Source organism: Vicia villosa, unplaced genomic scaffold, assembly GCF_029867415.1.
Source record: "Vicia villosa cultivar HV-30 ecotype Madison, WI unplaced genomic scaffold, Vvil1.0 ctg.001488F_1_1_1, whole genome shotgun sequence".
Taxonomy (NCBI): Eukaryota; Viridiplantae; Streptophyta; class Magnoliopsida; order Fabales; family Fabaceae; genus Vicia; species Vicia villosa.
Window position 1 is genome coordinate 227,195 of NW_026705637.1, and position 12,428 is coordinate 239,622.

The following is a 12,428-nucleotide window of genomic DNA, read 5'->3' on the forward strand; positions in this document are numbered from 1 at the left end:
TAGATTTGCCAGCCTTAATCTTGCAACTATTTTCAACTTGCCTACAACGTAGTCATGGTACTATACTCTAATACACAGTTACTAGATATTATGAACTATGAGTAATATATAAAATGATTTAAAATGTATTAATTTTAATTGAGTGAAAACAGTATGGAAATAGATCCTCTCATGCCTTTCCCTCCTATCATCCCTCTCATGTTTCATCTAGTGGCTAAGAATGGATAAAAATTATACAGATGAAAAGATGTTACTTTGAAAAGTGAGAAAAATGATAGATGAGTGGCTAAGATGATGGTTGAATGGAAACAGGAGAGAAAACACTGCAGAGGATCCAAATCCAGAGAGCATAGGGAGATAACAATCATATACTCAGTTATCCACACAAATATTATATGCAACAAATAAATATTTTAACAAGAAAAAGAGAAGAAAGAAGGGTCATTGTGCTTGGCTTTGAGAAGCAATTTCAATATCCTCCAACCACTCAGAAGCAGGCTCACTCCATGATCTTGGCCTAACTCCAAGTTTAAAATACAATATCATTTCAATAGCTTCAAAAGCCTTAGTTTCATCCAACACCTCGTTCCAAACTCCACTTACTATGCAGTAATTATTGTTATACGGCGGCCGGTGATGCGCCCCGTGCTGCAATCGCGACACGAGCACTCCACTCTCCTGCAAAGCCACCACGAGAGGCGGAAGCCGGCTCTTTGTCCCATGAGCCCATGCATGAAATTGTTGGCTAAACATAATGCAACCCGCACACATGGCAACAAAGCTTTGAACTATAGGGTCATGGAAAACAAGGTCTATAGGAAGCACTACAAAAGTCACCACACGTGCAAGCGCGTGCAAATTGTTAGCAAATTGACGCTTAGTAATTGTCCAAGGCCATTTGTGATGGCCTTGGAAAGCTTCAATTTGAGCTCCAACAAACGGGGTCGATCCATCTCCATAATTATCAATGGCCCAATGATAAACTCCGGATCCGAGATCAGCTAAGATGTAACCAACCCATCCTGCCAAAATGGGCTCGACCCACATATTCATATCCATTGAGCCCTTTATAGACTCTCCCAAAGAAATTAGCAAAGTTGTGCATCCAACCGCGACCCATGCGCGATGAGACCATGTTGATTGCAAACTCGTCTCACTTTCCGTTGGATGGTTAGCGACGGTTACTGCCTTTATTGGCAGCGGCGCAAATCTAGGCTCAACGATCAATTGATCAACATTGGGCTTGGACTTCGGAGTAGCGGTAGTAGTTCTAGTAGTAGTAGTATTGGTGGAGCAATAGACACGAATCCGGTGTATGAGTTTGCTTTTTGTGCAAGCTTGGTGGTGAAAGCTTGGAAGGTAGTTGTGTTGAGTAAAGGAAGACATTGGAGAAGTTGAAGAGGAAGCAAAGGCTTGTATGAGAGAATGCAAGATATATAAAATTTGTAGTTATAATGTTAGTGGTTGTGGGAAGAATGAATAAATGATAAAGTGCACTTTTTGTGGAATTGGGAATAGGCATAGTGTGGTGGACAATGAAGATGCGTGGTGTTATGTAATTCTCAAATATTTTAACATTGAATTTGAATCACAATTTCCTTATGTCTCTAATGATAAAAGTCATAGAGAAAAAAATGTTGATGGTTTATTTGGACCAAAAAATTGCTATGCTTTTTTTGTGGTCTCTCAATGTATTGGTGCAGACATTTTGTGTGAACATTTTGTGTCCACTTACTAATCTTTTCGTGACATAGATGACTTGAATGCCAACAAACAAATGTAGATAGGGGTTAATATGTAATGTAAGGATGTGTTTCTTCCACGAGTTTACAAGTTGAAGATGGCGTATTAAATTAATAATCAAGGAAAAACAGGTAGTCTCCAACCGTGAAAAGCATCTAATAAAGGCTGGTTTATGGCCGTCTATTTAAATTTCAAAATATGATTTTATGATTTTCTTTATATGATTTTAACTTCTCATAAAAAGGCTTAAATGCACTTTTCGTCCCTGTAAGTTAGCGAGTTTTTGATTTTCGTCCCTGTAAGTTATTTTTTTTGGTTTTAGTCCCTATATTTCACTTTCGCGTTCGTTTTAGTCCCTAAAATCAAAATCCGCAGGAAATTTCACAGGAAAATCCGCAGGTAACCTGCAGATTTTCCTGCGGATTTTGGCTTTAGGGACTAAACCTCAAGCAAAAAGTAAGATATAGGGACTAAAACCAAAAAAAATAACTTACAGGGACGAAAATCAAAAACTCGCTAACTTACGAGGACCAAAAATGTATTTAAGCCTCATAAAAATGCAAAAATAATTAATTTGATTAAATTTTTTCAATAATTATTGGAGTAAAAAAAGTTGATTTTGTTTAGAGTGAAGACTCATTGTAGTCTCTCACAAAAATTAGACAACCCAAATTAGTCCCTAACAAAAAAAACCCAATTTAATCCCTTATAAAATTTAACCGGATCATATTAGTCCTTATGTTAATATTTTTTTCAAACCGGTTTTTTTTCATACTTTTAAACCGTGATTGGACTGGAATTGAACCCAAAACGTTTAACAAATATCTTAAGTCTTTACCACTAGTCCAATGTACATTCATGGCAAATAATTCTTCCTATAGTTTTTAATAATATTAAATGATTCTGAATTTAAAACAAAAAAGTTAAAATTTGTACAAAAGGGGTCTTAAACCCAAGTCCGTTCAAGTTTGATAGTCACTCCACAACTAGACAAATCAATTTCTATTGTTAATATTGTTAATAATGAAAACTTAAGTTAATAATTTAGAACAAACATTTACTTATTTTAAATAACAAACAAATATCAATAATGATTATCATTTATCGGACTTAGATTTGAGACCTCATTTGTATAAATTTTTTAATTTTTGTTTTAAATTCAAAATTATTTAATATTATTAGTGACAAAGACTTAAGATATTGTTTAAAACTCTTGGGTTCGATTTCTTATAAGAATTAATTTTGGCTTTTTGAATATTCTTAAATCAGAATTGTTTAAAAATGAAATTAAATTTCTTAAATCAAAATTATTTAAAAATGAAACTAAAATTAAAAATTAATTTAGTATTTAAAAAATAAAATACATCGTCTCATTCTAGTCACAGTTTAAAAGTAGGAAAAAACATATTTAAAAAGTATTAATAGAAAGATTAATATGGTCCGGTTAAATTTTGTAAGGGATTAAATCGGGTTCTTTTTATTGTGAGGGACTAATTTAGGTCGTATGATTTTTGTGAGAGACTAAAATGGATCTTCGCTTTTTTGTTTATTTATCTGAGGTGTTGTTTCTTAATTTAATATAAACAGTGAAGACTTATTTTTAGTTCATGAACAATTTCTTAAAACTCTGTTTATTTCCTTTTAAAAAAATTTACTTATGAAAAAAGTTAATTAAAATAAATTAATCCTTAAATTTGTAATACTGTTTGGTTGATGAAAAAAATATGGATAATAAAGTAAAAAGAATAAAAATTATGTAATTGTTGAGTAATTTAGTATAGGGTGTTCATTGGTTCAGATAAATTCGAACCAAACTAGAATTTGAACCAAACCATAGTGTTTGGGTTGAATATTTTTTCAATTTGAGCAAGAACCGAACCAAACAAATGAAATCCAAATGACAATTGGTTTAGGCATCAGATTTTCAATTTTCTACCCGTAAATCTAATTCAAACTAACCATAATTAATTATCATAAAAATTACTACCAAACATTCAATTTCAATTAGAAAAAAAGTAAAATGTTGTATGTGGACAAGTTATGCTATTTTAATTTGTTATTAGAAAAATTGTTAGTGTAATGTGGTAACTCAACATAGAGCTATGAAACACATTCTTTATCATATTAACTCAAGTGACTAATTATAAATTCAAAAGTCTTAATGTTAGATATTTTTTTGTTAGATATTTTTGAATCTATTTAGAAAAAAATTCTAATCTAATATTTATAATTGAACACTATTAATGCTATATTTTTATATTATTATGAAAAATTAATTTCTATAAATAAGTTATTTCTTTTAAATATTTTTGTATTTTTTTATCTACCCGATCAATTCAACTCAAACCAACTTGTTGTTTCTCGGATCGATTCGGTTTGGGCTTTATTGCAAAAACTTGCAAATCCAATCTAAATCAATTCATTTAATTTTAATCGGTTTGGGTTTTATCGCAAAAATTTGTAAATCCAATATAAACTAATCCATTTAATTTTAATCAGTATGGGATATCAGATTTTCTCAAAACCGAACCAAACTGACCCGCCAACACCCCTAATTTAATATGATAAAAGATAAAATGAAAAGGAAGAAAAATTGAAATTGGAATTGCTTATGGGGTTTAGAGTTTAATAGGTGTAAAAAAAAAACGGACATACACAAATATATAAATCATGAACATTTATTTACTTCTACAAAAACACTCTTAACACTCATGATTAAGATGTAAGATTTCTCAAACACCCAATCAGAGCCAAAGTAATTTGGCTAATTATACTCATGAATAGAACTGTCATATCATTAATTATTGCATAGCCTAAGAATCTAAACAAATATAAATTCCATTCTAAATATACAAAATAAGGAGGTTAGTTACTTATCATTGATACTACACAAGCAATAACTTTTTGACATTTCTTTTCTTAAACCAACCAACCAACCAACCATTTTTCAAGTTAAGACAACATTACATTGGCAACAATACCATCTATTACTAATAAAAGTGATATTAAGAGGCAACCAACTTTATATATTACTATAGTACTAGAATACCTCAAGCTGATATTTCTATATATTAATCTCAATATTTTTTTTTTTTGCATGATTTAAATCACAACCAAACTCTTTACTAATCCTTTGTTGAGGAAATAAAGAAGATCAAAGGATTTTAAGGTGTCACAGGTGCATGCTCAAGTTCATTTCACTTCTGACCAACACAACCTGAGCTGACTAAAGAGGTAATCCAAATATCATCAGATTTAACCGGTTCATCATCGTCATTACGGTGCCAACTCCAGAACGCATGCGTCGAGTTTACAATCTTTAGCTCACCATGACCGAAACTTGCTTCGCGAAATTCTGACCACTTTGGAGACGGATCTATATACCTGCCAAACATCAACGACACAACCATACAAATCTTAAGAATGATCTAAGAATCTTAAATGACACGTAAAAAAGGAACTGAGAAAATATCAGAGAAAACTCGAAGAATAATTTTGAAACCAACTTCAATAAAATGAAACTTACTTATGAGCTAAACCTTCTTTGTTCCCTCCATCACCAATCGTTATATGAACAGCACCGCAAGGATCTAGTTTTCCATTATATACACGTTTCTGTAAATAACACAAGTATTAGCCGAGATTCAATTATGAGCCATAAGTAAACTTTACAATGTAAGCATACCGAGCGTTCGTATGCGTGCACATGACCGGCAAAAGCTAAATCAACTTTAGCAGCATAAAGCAACGGCTCCATGGCTTTCATCATATCACTACCTTCACCTTGATGAGCCGTGTTACTATTATACCACGGGACATGAAATATGACAAGCAACCAAGGTGTTCTTTTCCTGTCCACCTTCGACAAATCTGTCTGTAGATTACATAGATATAAAAAGATTAAAACTAAGAATGTTTAACCACGTTTCATTCATAGGTTTCAGGGAAACTAAGTATGTTATTGCTATGTTGTTAATCCTAGATAGCGGCGTGGAGCGCCAGACCTAAAACTACTAAAGCGGCATAGGAGTTAGCAGGATGGCCGCCATTGCGATTGCGAGGACTAGAAAATAGTAAACAACTAACCTTTAGCCATCTATATTGTTCCGAGTGCACATCATAATCATCATAGGAACCAAGCATGATAATATGAGCACCAGCAACTTCAAAAGAATAATAGAGATTTGAACTCGATCCACTTTCCTCAAACGGCATTTTCCATCTAGAATTATAGGATATAAATCCCTCCTTTAACAGCGGTAGATGTTCCACTTCATGGTTCCCTTGTGTTACCATCCATGGTCTAGCACTAGCAAGTGGCTGGACAAGCCTACCAAACGTGTCCCAACGACGCTGAATATAATCGGCATAGGAAAGATCACCAGGAATCAGGTTAACATCGTATTTGCATTGGCCGATGTGGTCTAACGTTGATTTAGTCCAACCGGTTTGGCCAAGATCTCCTGCTACGGCAAAGGAAATCGGAAATTGAGCTGGAGGTGTTTTGAGCTGGAACTCAGGACCTTGTCCACCGCATCGGTAAAAGTAAACAGAACTTGGCTCCAAAGGGCCTATTACTGTATGGTGTATCTTTCCTGAGCTATAGAAAATGTAACTGTAAGAGGTTGTCTCTCCTTCAGCTACAGAATTGTATTTCCCCGGCAATGTTCCATATTCAACGACTGAAGGTGCAGATTTGTCATCAGTGATCCAGGTAATTCTCATGTGCTTGTCTCCTGCCAAAGAAATGTGTACCTGAAATACACAGTTTTCGTATAAGAATCTGAATAGAAACATTTATTCATCGCAATCAAGAGCAAATAACAAAAACAAGTGATTACAAGTACAAACTGTTGCCACATTACTCAACCAAATACTCAAACATCAATGGATTATACTTCACTTACAATACCACACACTCATAAGTCGAATACTTCGACGAAGATAGAACAATTCATATTTTAAGCTCGGTAAATTGACTTCAGTGCCATTGCACGGAATCCATTTCCCAAATCAAACTAGCAGCCTCACTAAGCAAGTGTTAGGTTCTGTGCTAAATAAAATTGATTCGGGCTAAAAGTGAATTGAAGGTAAAGTGATTTATGTTTGTATAAGTTGCTGCAAAAATGAGTTGAACAATAAATTTCAGCGGAAAAATCACGGTTAAACTAAGAAACTACAAATTCTACATTAATGTAGAATCAATTATGGAAAGCATAATTAGTTCTACTCAAGAGCAACCAAACATGTTAAAATCAATGTTACACATCCCGAATCAATTCTGCATGTTCCAAATGTGAAACCAAAAATAAACTAAACTTTGCACCTTCTCATAAAAATCAGTATTGTTGCCATCCACAATCCATAATGAACACACGAAAATCAGAGGTCATTACTGTAGCAGAAAACCATAAACAATAAATTGCACTAAAATGAGGTATGAACACAAAGAAAAACGTTTTCACATGCGAAATATGCTAATAAAAGTAATAATTTTTCTAAATAAAAAAATGCCAGAAACACAAACGTGGTTCTCTTACAAGACTAATAAAGCAAAAGGGTATACAAAAGTAGTGATTTTGCAGAAAAATACCTGCTGAGGATAAGAAGGGGGTTTTGGATCCCATGGAAGATGCAAGGTTTTTCGAGGCTGAGGTCGAATGTAAACATCATCAGCAATGGTGGTTACTGACAGGATCAATAAAATGGTTGGAATCAGTTTGAGTTTCATTGTTAGGCAAACAAAATGGTGAAACTGAAGGACAAGAGTGTACTTCAGGGATCTATGAATCATTCAGTCGGTGTGTCATATTATTGAGGTTGGTGGATTTTGTTGTGTACTTTTGCTTTTTGTCACTGTGTGAGTGTGACTTTTTTTTTTTTGTCGTTTTATTACTTTTTGGATAAATTTTTTTCATTTTTCAAAAGAGTTCAAAGCTAATTCCATCTATTTAAAAGAGTTAAAATCCTTTTAATTTATTTAAAAAAATAAAGGCTTAAATGCAACTTTGATCTCTCTATTATGTCTTTTTTCCAATTTTGATCCCTTCATTGGACATTGAATAACAGTTGAAAGATGAAAACACTCATCGCTAACGGCTAGTTTTTTGGTCGTTGCTCTCATTCACCGTTCGCTTTCCTCGTGCTTTCTCCGCTTTCTCAGCCTTCGCCCCTTAACCTCTTTCTCATTCCAACTTTACATCTCTTCTATCCTTCTATCTCATGGACACATCCTTTCTTTTCCCGGAAACACACTGCAACAGAGATAAATCACCGAACAACACTCACAATGTGTCTAGCTCGACCACGGTTCAGGCAAAGTCTTTTGCTTATGTTGTTTCAAACAATGTCTGTAACATTCCGCTAAGCCAGCTGCCCATTCCTTGTATGAAAGGGGATCGGTTGGCCATTACGATTCCGGAGGAGGAATACGCTCTCGGAGTGGAGGCATGTAAACACCATTTACATGGCCGTGTGGTCTGGACGAAAGGAACTCAACCTCTCACGGTGTTGAATCTTAAGAGTAAGCTTATGGAGATATGGCCTTCCCTGGGTAAATGGGGTGTGACTTCGTTGGGCAAAGGCTTCTTTGAGTTTGCGTTCTCCTCTCTTGAAGATGTTCAGCGCGTAAGGTCGGTAAACGCTTGGTCAATTCCGAATGGTAGCCTGAAACTTTTCCCGTGGACCAAAGATTTCATACCTGCAACACTGAAACAAACTTCGGCTCAAGTTTGGATCAGGATTCATGGCCTTTCACAGGAATATTGGAGACCCAGAATCCTTTTTGCTATTGCGAGCAGCATCGGTACACCCATCTGCATTGACTCTGCTTCTAATAAGTCTGCGTTCGAAAGACCGTTTGGGCATTTCGTAAGGATTCTGGTAGACCTGGATCTCACAAAGGAGCTAAGCTACAAAATCCTTGTGGAAAGAATAGGATTTGCCTTCTTTGTTGATATTGAATATGAAAAAATTCCGGAATTCTGCTCCTTTTGCAATAACATTGGTCATTCTGTCGAGAACTGCAAAAGAAAAGAGCTGGCAGAAGGTAAAGGCAAAACTCACGTACATAAACATGACAATAATGTCTATGTCCCAACCGGAAAGAAATTCACAAGGGGAGAGACATCTAAAGATAATAGCATTCTTCCTACTGACAAGATTCAGGGGCCAGAGGGAAATGCAGTTATTGAAGTGGTTATGGCTGTTAACAATTCAGTGGAAGCTCAATTGGTTGAAAATAACTCCAATGGAAACAATATTGATAGCATTAATGAGGTAGATGAAGGTATTAGACTCAGGGAGAACAGAACATTAGTCATTAATGCTGTTGATTCTCAGGATGCTGAGGGCTCATCAGAGAGCGAATATGTAGATGCTATTCAATTAGTCAACTTTGTGCCTGAAACACAACTGGATGATCGGCATAAGGAACAGGTCATTAATTTTCTAAAAGAATCATGGGATAACATGGCTGACAAAGATGATCCCGGGGTGGATTTGTTTGAACACAGAGATTTCCGATTAGTTTCTAGTAAAAAGAGAAGAAACAAAAAGTCGAGCTCTGCTTCTATCACCAGGATAAATGCTGGTCCCAAAAATCTTACATTATGAAATGCCTTTATTGGAATATTAGGGGCATAGCAAATAGATCCTCGAGATTGGCCCTAAAAAATCTGATTCAGAACAACTCTCCTGAGTTTGTTTTTATAGCTGAACCTTGGATGGATTATAACAACTTCCCGCAAGCTTGGATGCACAGGTTAGATCTCAAGCCTTTTGCTTTCAATCAAAGGAATGGCCTTCTGCCTAATCTATGGTGCTTCTGTAAGTCATCCTTGAACCCCTCTTTACTGTTTATTGATGATCAACATGTGTCCTTCTCTATTAACATTAACAATCAGATTTTTTGCTACTCGGTTATTTATGCTTCTACTTGTTACACTATTAGAAGAAAACTTTGGAATAATCTTACTAATCTTATTGCTAATACCAATGACCCTTGGTCTTTTATTGGTGACTTTAACGCCATTGTGAGTGCGGATGAGTATAAAGGTAGACACAATCCTAACACTATCTCCATGAGAGAGTTCTTTCATTGGGCTGATTCTAACCACCTGCACCATCTGCCTACCATTGGTAACTTTTACACTTGGAGCAATGGTAGAAAAGGCACTCAGCTTACTGAGAAGAGGTTGGACAGGGTTATGTGTAATTTAGACATGATGGATAAGTGTCCTAACATTGTGTGCCATACCTTAAACAGAGTTAAATCCGATCATTTTCCCCTCCTTTACACTTGTGACTTTTATAGTGTTAAGGTTAAATCTCAATTCAAGTTCCTAAAGATGTGGAGCCTCAATGAGAATTGTGAGAAACTCATTAGAGAGGTTTGGAACACTAAAATTTATGGCTGCCCCATGTACATATTAGACAAAAAGCTTAGATTGTTAAAAGGCAAGCTAAAAGATTGGAATAAACATGAATTTGGGGATGTGAAAGATAGAGTTGTTAAGGCTGAACAGGCTCTTAATGATATTCAGAGGAACATAGGAATATCTGGCTATAATGATTGTTTGCAGGTGGAGGAAGCTAAAGCTCAGCATGCCTTGGAGAAGGCTTTAATTCTTGAAGAAGCTTTCTGGAAAGAGAAAGCAAACATTAAGTGGCATTGTGAGGGTGACAGAAACACCAATTTTTTTCACACTTATGCCAAAATAAAGAGGAAAAACAACATAATTACATCTCTTAATGTTAATGATTCGGTTACTACGGATGGTAAGGTCATCGAGCCTTATCTCATTAATCATTTTTCTGGCCTCTTTAATCAAAATGTGCAGCTGCAGGACATCGGGCTTATCCAAAGAGTCATCCCTTGTTTGCTTAATGACAACATTAATGCTATGCTCACCCTTATTCCTAGTGATGAAGAGATTTTCAAGGCTGTCATGAATCTCAACTCTGAGTCTGCTCCAGGGCCGGATGGTTTTGGTCCTTTGTTCTTCCAAAAATATTGGAACATTATTAAAGGAGAAGTTATTGGAGCTGTAAATCAATTTTTCACTCAAGACTGGGTTATGCCTCATTTTAACTCTAATACCATTGTTTTGATCCCTAAAACTAATGAACCCAATACCATAAATCACTATAGGCCTATTGCTCTTGCTAATTGTAAATTCAAAATCATCTCCAAGATCATAGCTGACAGACTTGCAACTATTATGCCTTCCCTGATTTCTAAAGAGCAGAATGGATTTGTTAAGGGAAGAAATATTAAGGATAGCATTTGCCTTACTTCTGAAGCGATAAATCTTCTCCATAATAAAAGCTATAGTGGTAATGTTGCTTTGAAAATTGATATCTCTAAAGCCTTTGACACTATAAGCTGGAAATTTATTCTTAAAACGCTTGAATGTTTTGGCTTCTGCAACAAGTTCTGCAGCTGGATCAACACTATCTTAAATTCTGCCTATCTTTCTATTGGTTTCAATGGTCTTCAAGCTGGTTATTTTAAATGCACTAATGGTGTTAGACAAGGAGATCCCTTGTCACCATTACTTTTTTGCATTGCTGAAGAGGTTCTGAGCAGGGGAATCTCTGAATTAGTGAATACTAATCAAATCAACCTCATAAAAGCTTCTAAAAATTCTTTTGTGCCTTCTCATACTTTATATGCAGATGATATCATGATTTTTTGCAGGGGTGATCACAAATCCATCACTGCCATTGACATGCTGCTCAAAGATTATGCTAGTTGTTCTGGCCAATTTTGTAACTCGGTTAAATCTTTAATTTATGCAGGGGGCATGTCCTTAGGGAGATTCAAAAGTCTTGCTGATTTGATTGGGTTTTCCATGGCCACCCCTCCTTTTGTTTACCTAGGGGCTCCTATTTTCATTGGTAGACCTAAACCTATATACTTTCTTTATGTTGCAGATAAAATCAAACTTAGGCTGGCCAGTTGGAAAGCAAGGCTGCTCTCTATGGCTGGAAGGTTGCAGCTGGTTAAATCAGTGATTCAAAGCATGATGATACATTGTATATCCATATACAATTGGCCAGGGGCGCTTATAAAACAGTTGACAACTTGGATGCGTAACTTTATATGGAGTGGCAGCCTGGAGAAGAGGAAAATGGTCACTGTTGCTTGGAAGCAATGCTGCAACAAGTTAAAAGATGGTGGTCTTGGGCTTAAATCGCTGGAGGTGCTAAACTATGCAACCAATCTTCATCTCTGCTGGGAATTTGCGAAAGGTGATAAATCCTGGAGTCATTTGTTGGCAGCTCGGGTCCTTAGAAACAGGAAATCCATTTCTTATCACATAAGTTCTTCTATATGGTCTACCATTAAGGAACACTATCAGAAGGTCCTAGATAAAACTCATTGGATTATTGGAAATGGAGCCAATGTCAATTTTTGGCTTGATAGATGGTTGGAAGAGCCCCTTGCTGTGGTATTCAAGATTCCTGAATTATTTAGCAAGCATTTTAAGGTTAAGGTTAAAGATTGGATGGTGGACAAATCTTGGAGAATCCCATCTAATGTGCTAACTGCCTTCCCTAATTTGGAGCTTATGGTGGAGAAAATAGAAATTTATGACAATGAGGTGGAAGATTCATTAGCTTGGACTGATGCAGTTAATGGAGAATTAACTCTGAAATTGGCTTATGAGTTGAATAAAAAG

General features: G+C 35.6%; 3 protein-coding genes across 3 annotated transcripts; 1 reads left to right on the top strand and 2 right to left on the bottom strand.

Moving 5' to 3' along the window:
• Positions 1–107: 107 nt before the first annotated feature.
• LOC131635433 (fatty acid desaturase 4, chloroplastic-like) lies at positions 108–1,539 on the bottom strand. The gene has a single exon (XM_058906057.1). It carries the CDS (start codon positions 1,384–1,386, stop codon positions 442–444), a length of 945 nt encoding a protein of 314 aa, XP_058762040.1. The 5' UTR covers positions 1,387–1,539; the 3' UTR covers positions 108–441.
• A 3,052-nt stretch (positions 1,540–4,591) lies between these two features.
• On the bottom strand, positions 4,592–7,568 carry LOC131635441 (purple acid phosphatase 18-like). The gene is made up of 5 exons (XM_058906063.1): positions 7,337–7,568; positions 5,830–6,498; positions 5,429–5,617; positions 5,270–5,358; positions 4,592–5,127 (listed from the first exon to the last, which is right to left on the bottom strand). Exons 1-5 carry the CDS (start codon positions 7,535–7,537, stop codon positions 4,941–4,943), a joined length of 1,335 nt encoding a protein of 444 aa, XP_058762046.1. The 5' UTR covers positions 7,538–7,568; the 3' UTR covers positions 4,592–4,940.
• A 397-nt stretch (positions 7,569–7,965) lies between these two features.
• Positions 7,966–9,357, top strand: LOC131635437 (uncharacterized). The gene has a single exon (XM_058906060.1). It carries the CDS (start codon positions 7,966–7,968, stop codon positions 9,355–9,357), a length of 1,392 nt encoding a protein of 463 aa, XP_058762043.1.
• The last annotated feature ends 3,071 nt before the right edge of the window (positions 9,358–12,428 follow it).